Source organism: Bombina bombina, chromosome 3, assembly GCF_027579735.1.
Source record: "Bombina bombina isolate aBomBom1 chromosome 3, aBomBom1.pri, whole genome shotgun sequence".
NCBI classification, from domain to species: domain Eukaryota; kingdom Metazoa; phylum Chordata; class Amphibia; order Anura; family Bombinatoridae; genus Bombina; species Bombina bombina.
Genome location: NC_069501.1, coordinates 462,911,397 through 462,923,439, shown reverse-complemented (window position 1 = coordinate 462,923,439; position 12,043 = coordinate 462,911,397). Strand labels below are relative to the sequence as shown.

Sequence of the window (12,043 nt, the reverse complement as noted above, 5' to 3'; positions counted from 1 at the left end):
ACATTTACAACCAAATGTATATATATATATATATATATATATATATATATATATATATATATATATATATATATATATATATATATATATATATATATATATATATATATATATATATATATATATATATATATATGCATTTTACAGTTCTGTCACTCTTCTAGAGAGCATAACACAAGCACAATTCCAGAGGTATTTTACAGCAAAAGTAAGCAAAATACACAATTGTAGCATATTGTACACAGTGTACAGTGTTCTCCACAGGACCTTTTTAGTGGGCGCACCACCCGGCTGATTTTACTGACCACCAGCTAAAATTGTAGCCAATATTAATCTCAAATTAGCCAGTATTAAAAATGTTTTTTTTTATTGCACAAATTATCATTAAATACATTTATGTTAATTTATGTAATTAATTTGTGCATTGGATAGCTGAAAATGATATAATATTAGAAAATATTACACTGCCCCCACCCGTAATGCCACCCAGCTACTTCAAAATGCCACCCAGTTGGCAAAATTTTCTGTGGAGAACACTGGAATACAATCCACACTGCTTGCATTTTTGTGTTGAGATTAATTATAGTTCATGTTTAATATGTATTGTGCGCACAGTAGTATATTGTGCACTACAATATTTATGTTCATTAGCTAAGGTATTTCCCTCAGATAAGGGCCTGCACTAAAATGGCACTGCTTAAAGGGACAGTATACACTCATTTTCATATAACTGCATGTAATAGACACTACTATAAAGAATAAGATGCACAGATACTGATATAAAAATCCAGTATAAAACTGTTTAAAAACTTACTTAGAAGCTCTCAGTTTAGCTCCGTTGAAAAGGTAGCTGGAAAGCCCACTGCAAGTGGGAAATAAGACACTCCCCCCCTCCCCCTTCTTTTGCATATGAAAAGACCCTTTACACAAACAGGAGCAAGCTTAAGAAGGTAGCTGACGGTATTCACATAAAACTTTGGGGCTTGGTTAGGAGTCTGGAAATCAGAGCAATGTTATTTAAAAATAAGCTAAACTATACATTTTAAAAAAAAAATCTTTATGGGCTATATAAATAGATCATCTACAAAACATTTATGCAAAGAAAAAATGAGTGTATAATGTCCCTTTAAGTGCAAAGCCTTTGCAGGGGTTAAACAAACTCACAGTGTTGATAGCTGTAAAATTACATACAAAATAAAGCATGTCATTTTTCATCTATTATGACCTTTAAAGGGACAGTCAAATCAAAATTAAACTTTTATGATTTAGATAGGTCATGCAATTTTAAACAATTTTCCAATCTACATTTATAACCAAATTAGCTTTGTTCTCTTGGTATTCTTTTTTGAAAGCTAAACCTAGGTAGGCTTAAACTGCTTTCTAAGCCGTTAAAGGCCACCTTTTATCTCAGTGCATGTTGACAGTTTTCACAGTTAGACAGTGCTAGTTCATATGTATCGTATATATACCATTGTGCTCATTCCTGTCAAGTTATTTATGAGTCAGCATTGATTTGCTAAAATGCAATTCTGTCAAAAGAACTGAGATAAGGAGGGGCAGTCTGCAGAGGCTTAGATACAAGATAATCACAGAGGTAAAAAGTTGGTTATGCATAACTGGGGAATGGTTAATAAAGGGATTATCTTTCTTTTTAAACAATACAATTTTTCAAATAGACTGCCCCTTTAATACCATGTTTTAAAACCATTAAAATGATAAATAGTTATTTTGATAAAAAGTAACAAACAAAAGTATAGTGCATGCTTTATAGTTATCACGTGCATAAAAAAATACGTTGGTAAAACATCTTAAGCAACAACTTGTATTATCCGATCAAGCATCATTGTTTGTGCAAGGCAGGGTGCAAAATAAGGCGCTGCGGGTTATTATAAGCTCGGGTCAGTAATGCACCAACTACGTAGTTTACTGGTTAACAGCATGCAATTTATGTAATAGAACTTGACAGCAATATTACAGGAATCTTTAAACATCACGTGCTGTGTTGTAGAAGTTTTGGTTTCCTGGGCAACAGAGTTATATTTTTAGATATATTTTGAATATAGTATTGTATTGTTTTGGGGATACATTCATAAAGCATATGGGTGTTGTAACTGCTTTATGCAATGCAACATGCAGGGCTCATTTTGTTAGATAAAAAGGAAGCAGACCTGGCTAGGTTCCCAGGCTGCGTAATAAGATCTGGAGTATGGAGCAGGTAGGAAGTGTTTGCTGCCAGTTCATTACAATATATACAATATATATAACTCAAAATATAAAAAAAAGAGATCAGATAACCTCACATCTCTATTTAAAGGAGCGTCAAACACATTTTTATATTTGCATAGTATTATTAGACGTGTGCATACTAAGATTTGCACAGATCTAAGTTTGCTGCACTTTCTACAAGAAGAAATCCGTCTCCAAATGAGCTGAAGCCTCCTTCTTCTGCATTCAGCAGCTAACAATGCTGCCTAATGCACACGTCTAGCATTAAAGCTATCAATTATCTAGTAAATGTTGCATTGTTTTGCAGTAATCTTTTAAAGGGGCATTAAATAGTTTGATATTGTAATATAAATTGTGTAGAAAAAAAAAAACAACAACTTTGCAAGATACTGTCATTATTTATTTTGTACCCGTTTCCTGTAATTTAACTTTGAAAACTTTTGTTTTTCTCAATTCCACTGATTTTCTCTAAAGTAATGGGCGCAGCCATGTTGCAACCTAGGTTCTTCCCTTATGTATCTCTTTTGCTGAGAACAATTAGGAACATATATAAAAAGAGAGTGTGCTAACAAGGCTGTGGAAAACCTGTAAGAGTTACTTTAAAAGACCACTCAATGCAGTAGAATTACATCATTAAGAAGTACATAATAAAAAGACAATGCAATAGCATTTAATCTGTCAGGAAACCATCTACTGCTTACTTGAAATTCAAATTTATATTTTCTCCCATTTTCCAGCCCCCTGTATCATGTGACAGACATCAGCCAATCACAGACTAGTATACGTATACCCTGTGAGCTTGTGCCCATGCTCAGTAGGATCTTGTTCCTCAGAAAGTGTAATTTATAAAAAGACTGCAAAATTTTATAATGGAAGTAAATTGGGGAGTGTCTTAAAACTGCATAATCTATCTGAATCATAAAAGTTTATTTTGACTTGAGTGTCCCTTTTACTATCCTTTATTCTACATAGCCATGTTGCACACGCTCTTGTATTGCCTGTTTTATATATGGTTCTAATTGCCCTTGTTCTGGTAAGAGGGCGAACTTTGGAAAAGAGCGAACCATGTCACTTCCTGTGACGTTACATCAGCTGTTTCACAAATTTTGGACCTAATGCGCATGCGTGCCAGCGTCATCACATACCTGGCCAGAAATGCGTCACTGGTAAAATATTTAGAGCTGTGAAATTCCGGAACCCTTTCTAGAGCACATGCGTGGGATTTTCACAAATGGTGCGCTCATGGAAAGCTGTTTATTCGGCTCCTCTGCAATATTCGGAACTCCGCCCCCCCCCCCCCCCATTGCAACTACTCCCATTACTACTACTACTCTAAAGCTGAGTCTCCGGATATTATAACCTGTTTGTTTAAACATTTGTTGCAGCAGTACATTTATTGGTTGATTAACAAAGAGAACAATGAATTGGAGATGTATGAAACACAATGACATTGAAGGGAGCCTGTGAAAAGCTGCATTGGATTAGCAGAAGAAGCAGTGGCGATAGCCGAGTGGCTGTTTGTCATGCACGAGCACGGAGACTCAGCTTTAGTAGTAGTAGTAATGGGAGTAGTTGCAGTAAGGGGCGGAGTTAGGAATATTGCAGAGGAGCCGAATTAACAGCTTTCCATGAGCTGTTAATATGTATGCTCATTAACAGAAAGCTTACAGCAATCAGCACCAAGTAAACAATTAATCTTGTGATTCAATGTTTACTTGGCTGACGTCAGCATGCGGTTAGTGCATGCGCAATGTGGGATCTGTAACGAGAGCGCACATCGGGTGTGTGACGTGTAGAGTGGGTGGGACCACAAAAAAAGTCACTTCTGTGCTGTGTAAATGTAATACAGAGGCGGAGTGAATGATCTAAATGGGCTGCAAATAAAAACTTATTTTTAGAAAAAAAAGATTTCACCAAAAATAGAAATCTTATACACTGTTATAAACGGAGTGCAATTTAATGCTTTTTTTCTGTTTTGAGTAATATAAAGAATAATATGGAGGAAAAGAGCTCAGATATTTCAAAAAGTGGGTTTTAATCCTCATTCCAATATTCTGAACACACACAGAAATAAAATGAGGAAATAAAGTCATATGTCAAAACACATGAGCAAAATAAGAAAATAATTAAAAAACAACAAAAAACTTGTGTCTATTTAAAGGGATATTAAAACAGTAAATAAATACTATATATAATGATGTATTTAAAGCAAATATTAACTTAAAGGGCCAGTAAACGTACATAGTGCAGAATTATATAACATTAGCTTAGCACTAGCGTTATAAAACAAAGGGCTGCATAGATATTTACCTAAGAAAATTACTTTTACAGAACGCCGCTCCTTGCTCTACTGAGCGGGTCTGTTTTTTTCAGAAGCACATCGTGGCACGCTGTCTACTCACAGCCGGCCCAACCGCACCATTAAACTCAGTCTAGCTCGCTCCCGCTACCAGACCAGAGACACAGAAAAACAGACCCGCTCAGTAGAGCAAGGAGCGGCGTTCTGTAAAAGTAATTTTCTTAGGTAAATATCTATGCAACCCTTTGTTTTATAAAGCTAGCGCTAAGCTAATGTTATATAATTCTGCACTATGTGCAGAATTATATAACATTATTTGGTACGTTTACTGGCCCTTTAAGTATAGTATATATACATATATTTCATAACCTTGTATAAGCTGCTTAAATGTTGAAGATATAAGTGTAAAGGTTTAATTTCTATTAAATTAATAGTAAACTCCATTTTTTTATTTACTTTTTAAGAACTACTATAAATGTTAAGGATATTTGTGATTTGTACCTATTAAATATTTTCTTTCATGTAAAATTATTATTAAGCCAAACCCATTATTAGACTCGTTATTTGAGCCCTATAATAATGTTCTACCTAGGTAGAAACATCATGGCGGCCCGCATGCGCATTAAAACTGTGTACACACTAACGCATGCGCAGATTCGGCCCCTCTGTCATCTCGCTCACCAGCGAATCATGACCCAAGCAGGGCGAACATGTGGATCATGACGTCGATGACAGAAGGATTGGCGCACCAGAGCGCTGAAGTTTCACGGCGAGCAGACGGTGCAGAGGAAGGAGCGGCAGCAGCAGAAGAAATACCAATATCGATCAAGGTAAGTATGCAAAGTACCTCTAGACCGACAAGCACATTAAATAGTTATTATTATATATAGTACAAAGCTTAGAATGGCATTCGCAAAAATGGCAGCTGAGCGTGTTTGCTAATACTGCGCATGCGATTCCCTTTAATAACCAATGCGCAGGAGATGTTGCCATAATTATACAACTATGAATATTTAAATGAAATGGATGCAGACGCTTTCCTATTGGATGGGGAACAGGAATTCATTTTTCATAAACTCTGCCTATTTTTATGGGCGGTCCTTGCCGCTTGGTTTATGTGATTTAAATAGTAAATTTAAAGGAATGTAGAAGCTTTGTTTCTGCAAAAAAAAAGTAGGTTTATTTTATTACATGTACTGTATATATATATCATTATAATAATATCTTTTATTTTTGTACTATTGTGACAGGATTTCTAACCCTTTAAGAATTTTTAAAGCTTTTCTCAATAACAGACATCCCAACCTGCAAAAACTAATTTCAGGGAGGTCGCTTCGCCCGCTACTGCGCCGCCACCCCCCCCCCCTCCAAGTTATATATTGGACACCTTGAAACCCTAAATAAGATTGAGACTTATCATTAAAGTAGCTTCCCACTAAAGTCACATTAAAAAAAAAAGTAGCTTTATTTCACAACCACATTGGACAAACCTATTTTTCAGTGATTGTACGCTTGTTGAATGCTTAAATATTTTAGAATACGAAGTTTAATTACGTGTAGTAAATAAGGTAGTATTTGTGTTTTATGTTATTAAAATCAGTGGGGGGCTTTTTGGTTACTGATGCATGCTTTGAGGGGTCTATATCGTCCCAGCAACTAAAGGCATTCCTTAAAGAAACACTTTTCCGGATTTGGACCACATTGGATCATGGTACGTCTAGTTTCAGGGAGATTGCATTCCATTTGCTGGCATCAGGGAGTCGTTATTACAATCAGGGAGACTCCCTAAACTTCAGGGAGAGTTGGGATGTCTGCAATAATCTATTTTTTTTCTGCTCAGTTCAATTAGAGACAGCTTCAAAACAGGCAATAAAAACAGAGTATGCAAACATGCCTGTGTGGAATACATTGAGCCTTCTCTGCACACTCTCTTTTTTTGCCTGTTTTATACCTTTAATTGTACTCAGCAGAAAAAAATAGATAAATAGGGATAAATAGGTAAAAAAAAAAATCATGTTGTAGGAACTCAGTGGAACTAGCAAAAACAAATATTTTCAATTTTAAATTACAGGAAAAGAGAACTAAGTTTTTTTTTACTACACTTTTTAAACAGTTTGAGATTATATTCAACAATCTCAAACCGTTTAATATCCCTTTAAGTAGCCAAGTCGTGTATTTTGTAGAAGGGGTACATGTGGTCTGTGTTTAATGGAGAATATGGAAAATATATTTTCACAGCTTCTTTGTAATTAACAGGAAAGTAATCTTGGTAATACTACCCCATATGGCTTCTTAAAATAGGCTGGGTGGAGGTCAGTTCATGTAGCCATCCTATATTAAGCATAGGAAAACTTTTTATGAGAGGCCACTCAATATGACCTTTCTATACTAAGCTGTGAGCAGTAAAAAACAGAGGACTGTTTTGATACCTGATGGCTGAAAAAGAAAAATGGGAAATCTGCTATAGTGTGAGATTTTTGTATATAATTGTTATTTACTGGTAGTCTTGTGTTTTTTCTTGGCTTTCCCTTATTTAATAGAAAATGGAATCAAACATTGCAAATTTTGTTCATGAGAGACATTAAACTCTAATTCATGCTAAAATACTTAAAAGGACACTGAACCCATTTTTTTTTTCTTTAGTGATTCAGATAGAGCATGCAATTTTAAGCAACTTTCTAATTTACTCCTATTATCAATTTTTCTTCGTTCTCTTGCTATCTTTATTTGAAAAAAAGAAGGCATCTAAGCTTTTTTTTTTTGGTTCAGTACTCTGGACAGCACTTTTTTATTGGTGGATTAATTTATCCACCAATCAGCAATAACAACCCAGGTTGTTCACCAAAAATGGGTCGGCATCTAAACTTACATTCTTGCATTTCAAATAAAGATACCAAGAGAATGAAGAAAATTTGATAATAGGAGTAAATTAGAAAGTTGCTTAAAATTTCATGCTCTATCTGAATCACGAAAGAAAAAAATTGGGTTCAGTGTCCCTTTAAAGGTATATTGTACTGTAAATGTGTTCCTTTTAAGGTATCCCAAATGATCTATTTTTCCCTGTTGGAATTTATGAAATGGTTTACAAATAGCTCCTTTATTTTTATTTTGTCATTTGAAATAACTGATGTTGCCTGCTGAAACCCACACCTATACTGATAATATCAAAACAGGGCCTTGGATGCTGGCTGAGAGGTTGAGTGACAGCCATTGCAGGAGGTGCGACGACCTCAGGCTTGAACCTAGGTGTACGCTGACTATGTTGAAGCGGGACAAATTTTCTCCCTAAGCTATATTATATTGCGTGCAGCTGAGCTCCGCTTGTTGTTAGCAACTTGGGGACCGTGACCATCTCTTGTGCAGCGGTTCTATACTTAGGCCCTGATTGCAGCCACCTGTTTGATTAAAGGGAAATTCCAGCCAAAATTAGAATCCATATGGATGCATTTCATTTTTGAATAGAAGCATTTTTGTATTATACATGTATTAGCAAAAACGTTTCTAATAAAAGCTATAGCTGTTTCAAAAGAGTATTTAAGTATGCACCGTGCACCAGCATTTTAAACACAGCACTTGCTCAAAGAGTCCAAGGTGCTTGTACCCTCTGGTAATGACTCAATTTCCTAATTGCTGATATGATACAAGCCCCACTGGTGCTCTGAGCAGCTGCAGTATTTAAGATGCTGGTGCAGTGAGAATATCTAGCTATGCTTCACATGCACTTGTAGAGAAAAATATTAACACTAAAAGAGTCGTCTGCTGGTTTTTCCCTATTGTTTCATAATAAATTCGACCCGTACATCTAATCTTATCTTTTGTGTTTTATTTATAGGTAATTTAAGGTTAATATTATTAAAGGGGCAGGAAACCCACATTTTTTCTTTCATGATTCAGATAGAACATACAATTTTAAAACAACTTTTAAATTTACTTCTATTATCTTATTTGCTAAATAGTTTAGGTATAATTTGTTGAAAAGCATATCTAGGTAGGCTCAGCGCTTGGGCGCTATTTGCTGATTGGTGGCTGCACATATAAAAAGATTCAGAATTTAAAAAAAGAAAAAAGCTTTCAAATGTATTTCCATTCTCTTGGTGTCCTTTATTGTACAGAAATATATATCCCTTTAAGGAAAATTATGTTCTGAACACTATGCAGTTTACTGAATATTTAACACAAGTTGAGATTGTTTTAGTGGATAGACAGTAAATTAAGACTCCACGTCTTTGGTTCGGGGTACAATACAATATGCCCTGGAACTTGTTTTCATGCTTAAATGTCCACCAATAGATTTGTGGTAAGAAAATAACAACTAAATAAAGTTGTCTTTATCAGCTAGTGTACAATGAATGCTTAGGTATGCAACATGCATTTCTCACGGGTCTCACTATCGATTTAAACATATATAAAACATGATTATGCACACAAAAAATAAAAAAAAATTGTTTGGACTGCATAAAGCATCTTTGATCATGACAAAGGTCATTCATATGTTCTGATTCATTGGTTTATATTAAAACAAACATTTTTGTGTGTGATCTTGCCTTTGCATCTGTGTGGCGTACTAAATGACAGTGTAATACTGGGAGGGCCCCATTAATGAAATGTGGTCAGCCAATTAATATAAGACTATAACACTGACAACAAGCAGAAACATATTTAGTAACACCTGTTTTCATTTCCTTTTATATTTTGACGATTGATTCATATACAACTGATTTGCAATTTGTAAGCTGTGGTATACACGTCTCATCAGTAACAAATCAGCATTGCATAAAACAACCTAATCTGCAAAGACATTTGAACACATTCAGTGCTGCCTTCAAGTCAGTATAACTTTATTTATTATGATGGAAAATGTTTAATGTAATGTAAAATCACTTCCCAAACATCTCCACTTATACTCTCCTGTACTACAGTATCTCTGCATGCTCAATCACATATTGCATTGTTTGCTCTCATGTTGGAAACCAAAATGTATATTGAGTTAGTAAACACAATCCAGCATGTATTTGTCAATGTATTTTATACACAAAGAAGAGTGCAGGTGTACTCACAAATGGATGCAAAGGTGCACAAAAGGGCAGAGTGTTATCAGCAGTCAAACTTTGGATTAAATAATTTTTAGAAACATTTCTTACATCATATACCCTAAATGTGTCAACAGATATGTTAAGAGGGTCTATGCTTAAGGGGGTTTTGCAAAGCTTGTTGGTCCCTCTGGAAGAGGAAGAGGAGGGGCAGGTAAGGAGAGATCTGACAGTACAGGGTGGGAGGGATAAGTGGTAGATGGACCAGAGAGAGAGAAGAAAATGGAGAATGTGGCCAAAAAAAAAATGAAGAGAAAATTGGATGAACTGAATGGAATGTAAGGGAAGGGATATCATAGGGGGTGGGGCAGAATTTGTTATGAAGGAAAAAAGAATACAGAATGATATTATGGGAAGTGTGTGGAGGAGCAGTTAAAGGATAAGGGCTTGAATGAAAGAGAAAGGGGGGGGGGTGAATTGAGAGATTAGCAATGGGATAAAGAAATTGCAGCCTAGTGAAGAAAGACTGAAAAATGACCTAGAATGGATGAGATGGGAAAGTGAAGGAAACAGTAATGTAGAATTGGGATTCCTTCCATGGCAGGGATAAGAGAATAGAGAGGTGAGTGGAACAAATGGATACTGAGTATGTAATGGGACAACGTGCCTCAACAGACCAGCATTAGGATATTAGTTACCAGAAAGGGGTGCAACTCGCTCCTGTACAATGTGTTGCACCCCCATCTTGCAGACAATGAATGGATATGATTACTCACAATAATTTAAATAGTTATCTGTTATTAGGTCAGATATATTCTATGTATCTCTATAAGGTAGCATTACATATAGTAAGATATATCCTATGCATCTCTAAGGGTAGCATTACATATAGCAAGATATATCCTATGTATCCTCTATAAGGTAGCATTAATATAGCAATATAAATTACTATGTATCTCTATAAGGTTGCATTAAATATAGCAAGATATATCATATATCTATGGTAGCATTAAATATAGCAAAATACATCCTATGTATATCTATGAGGTAGCATTAAATATAGCAAGATATATCCTATGCATCTCTATAAGGGATCACAAGCAAGCAACCTTACCTTGTATCATCCAGTGTGGTGATTGGTGGCTCAGTAAAAACACGGAGGATTCCTGGCATTATATCCATTGGTATATACACCGAATTATAGTAGAAATCTGTGTCCTCTTACATATTGCCCACTGAATACAATTCCTATTGCACCGTATGCAGCATAAACAGTGCCATAGGGATGTGCCTGGATGCAGGCTGGTGCTGTCGTATGGAGGATGCACTGAACTGTGCTGAACTCAGATTGGTGCTGTGAACAGAGGCTGAACTGAGCTGCGCTGGCTACAGAGTATGAAGTGAGCATGCTCAGAGGACAAGATCCCCGGGGATTTAAACCCCCCACGTGACTCTTCTGAGCTGTCAGGCCGAGTGAGAAGATTTAAACCTCTCACTGTCACGGGATGTACACAGTCATGTCAATGAGATCTCTTACACAATAAACATACACACTCACTGTGTTGTAACCAGTCTGAATAACTTGTACTATTAAATCAGGACCAATTGCAATGAAGGTCTTCTCGAGTCAAGTAACAATCCATATAGTTTTCCATATGTTTTTCACTTATTTACAAGTACGTTGTGATATTTTTCTCCTTTTTTTCCATACACACCACACACACAAAAATACACACTACATATAAACATACTCTGCACTCCACATCTCACACACAAACCCTTCCCTACTGTTTCATTCGGTATTCAGCTAATCTCTTTTCTACCCTATGCTCATTCTCATTGTTTAGCTCCCATTATCTCCACATTTAATTGTTTTCCATTTTCTCATTTTCCCCACCCACTGATCTTTGTTTTCTTCCTTTTTTCTTATTCTATGTAACTGGAGTGTGTAAAATAGGGAGGAGCAGAGAGGAAGTGGGAAAGGGTCAGTTAAGTGATGTTGGTCAAGAGAAAATTTTTAAGGAGCCAGTAAATGCTATGGGGGTTTTTCAGTCTAGTTATAAATTGTTTAGTATGAAGTGTTGCCAATAACCTGACAAGAGGGCCAAGCCCTATTAATATAATATTATTATTATCATTTATTTGTATAGCGCAGCCAAATTCCGTAGCGCTGGACCATGATTTAAAGGCACAACAAACCGGGACTTTTTTTTGACGATTCAGACAGACCATACAATTTTAAACAACTTTCCAATTTACTTCTATTATCAACTTTTCTTCTTGGTATCTTTAGTTGAAAAAGCAGGGAGATACGCTCAGGAGCGTGCACGTCTGCAGCACTTCATGGCAGCAGAATGTCAAACAATGTTATACATGGCACTTTTTCCTGCCATGTAGTATTCCAGACATGTGCCTTACCTATCTAGATATCTTTTTTTTTAACAAAGAATAATATAAAAACGATGCAGATTTGGCTAATAGAAGTAAA

At 35.7% G+C, this 12,043-nt stretch overlaps 1 protein-coding gene across 5 annotated transcripts in view; it reads right to left on the bottom strand.

The window, feature by feature from the left end:
- The window catches only part of PLEKHA6 (pleckstrin homology domain containing A6), a 300,893-nt gene extending 289,953 nt beyond the window's left edge, over positions 1 to 10,940 (bottom strand). For 3 of the 5 annotated variants that reach the window (XM_053706697.1, XM_053706698.1, XM_053706699.1), the window contains exon 1: positions 10,670 to 10,938. In XM_053706697.1, coding sequence (XP_053562672.1) covers positions 10,670 to 10,737 — 68 coding nt within the window. In that variant the 5' untranslated portion in view covers positions 10,738 to 10,938. Of the gene's footprint in view, positions 1 to 10,669 lie in introns of all 5 variants that reach the window. The other 2 variants (XM_053706706.1, XM_053706700.1) reach the window with 2 other exon arrangements.
- Positions 10,941 to 12,043: the final 1,103 nt, after the last annotated feature.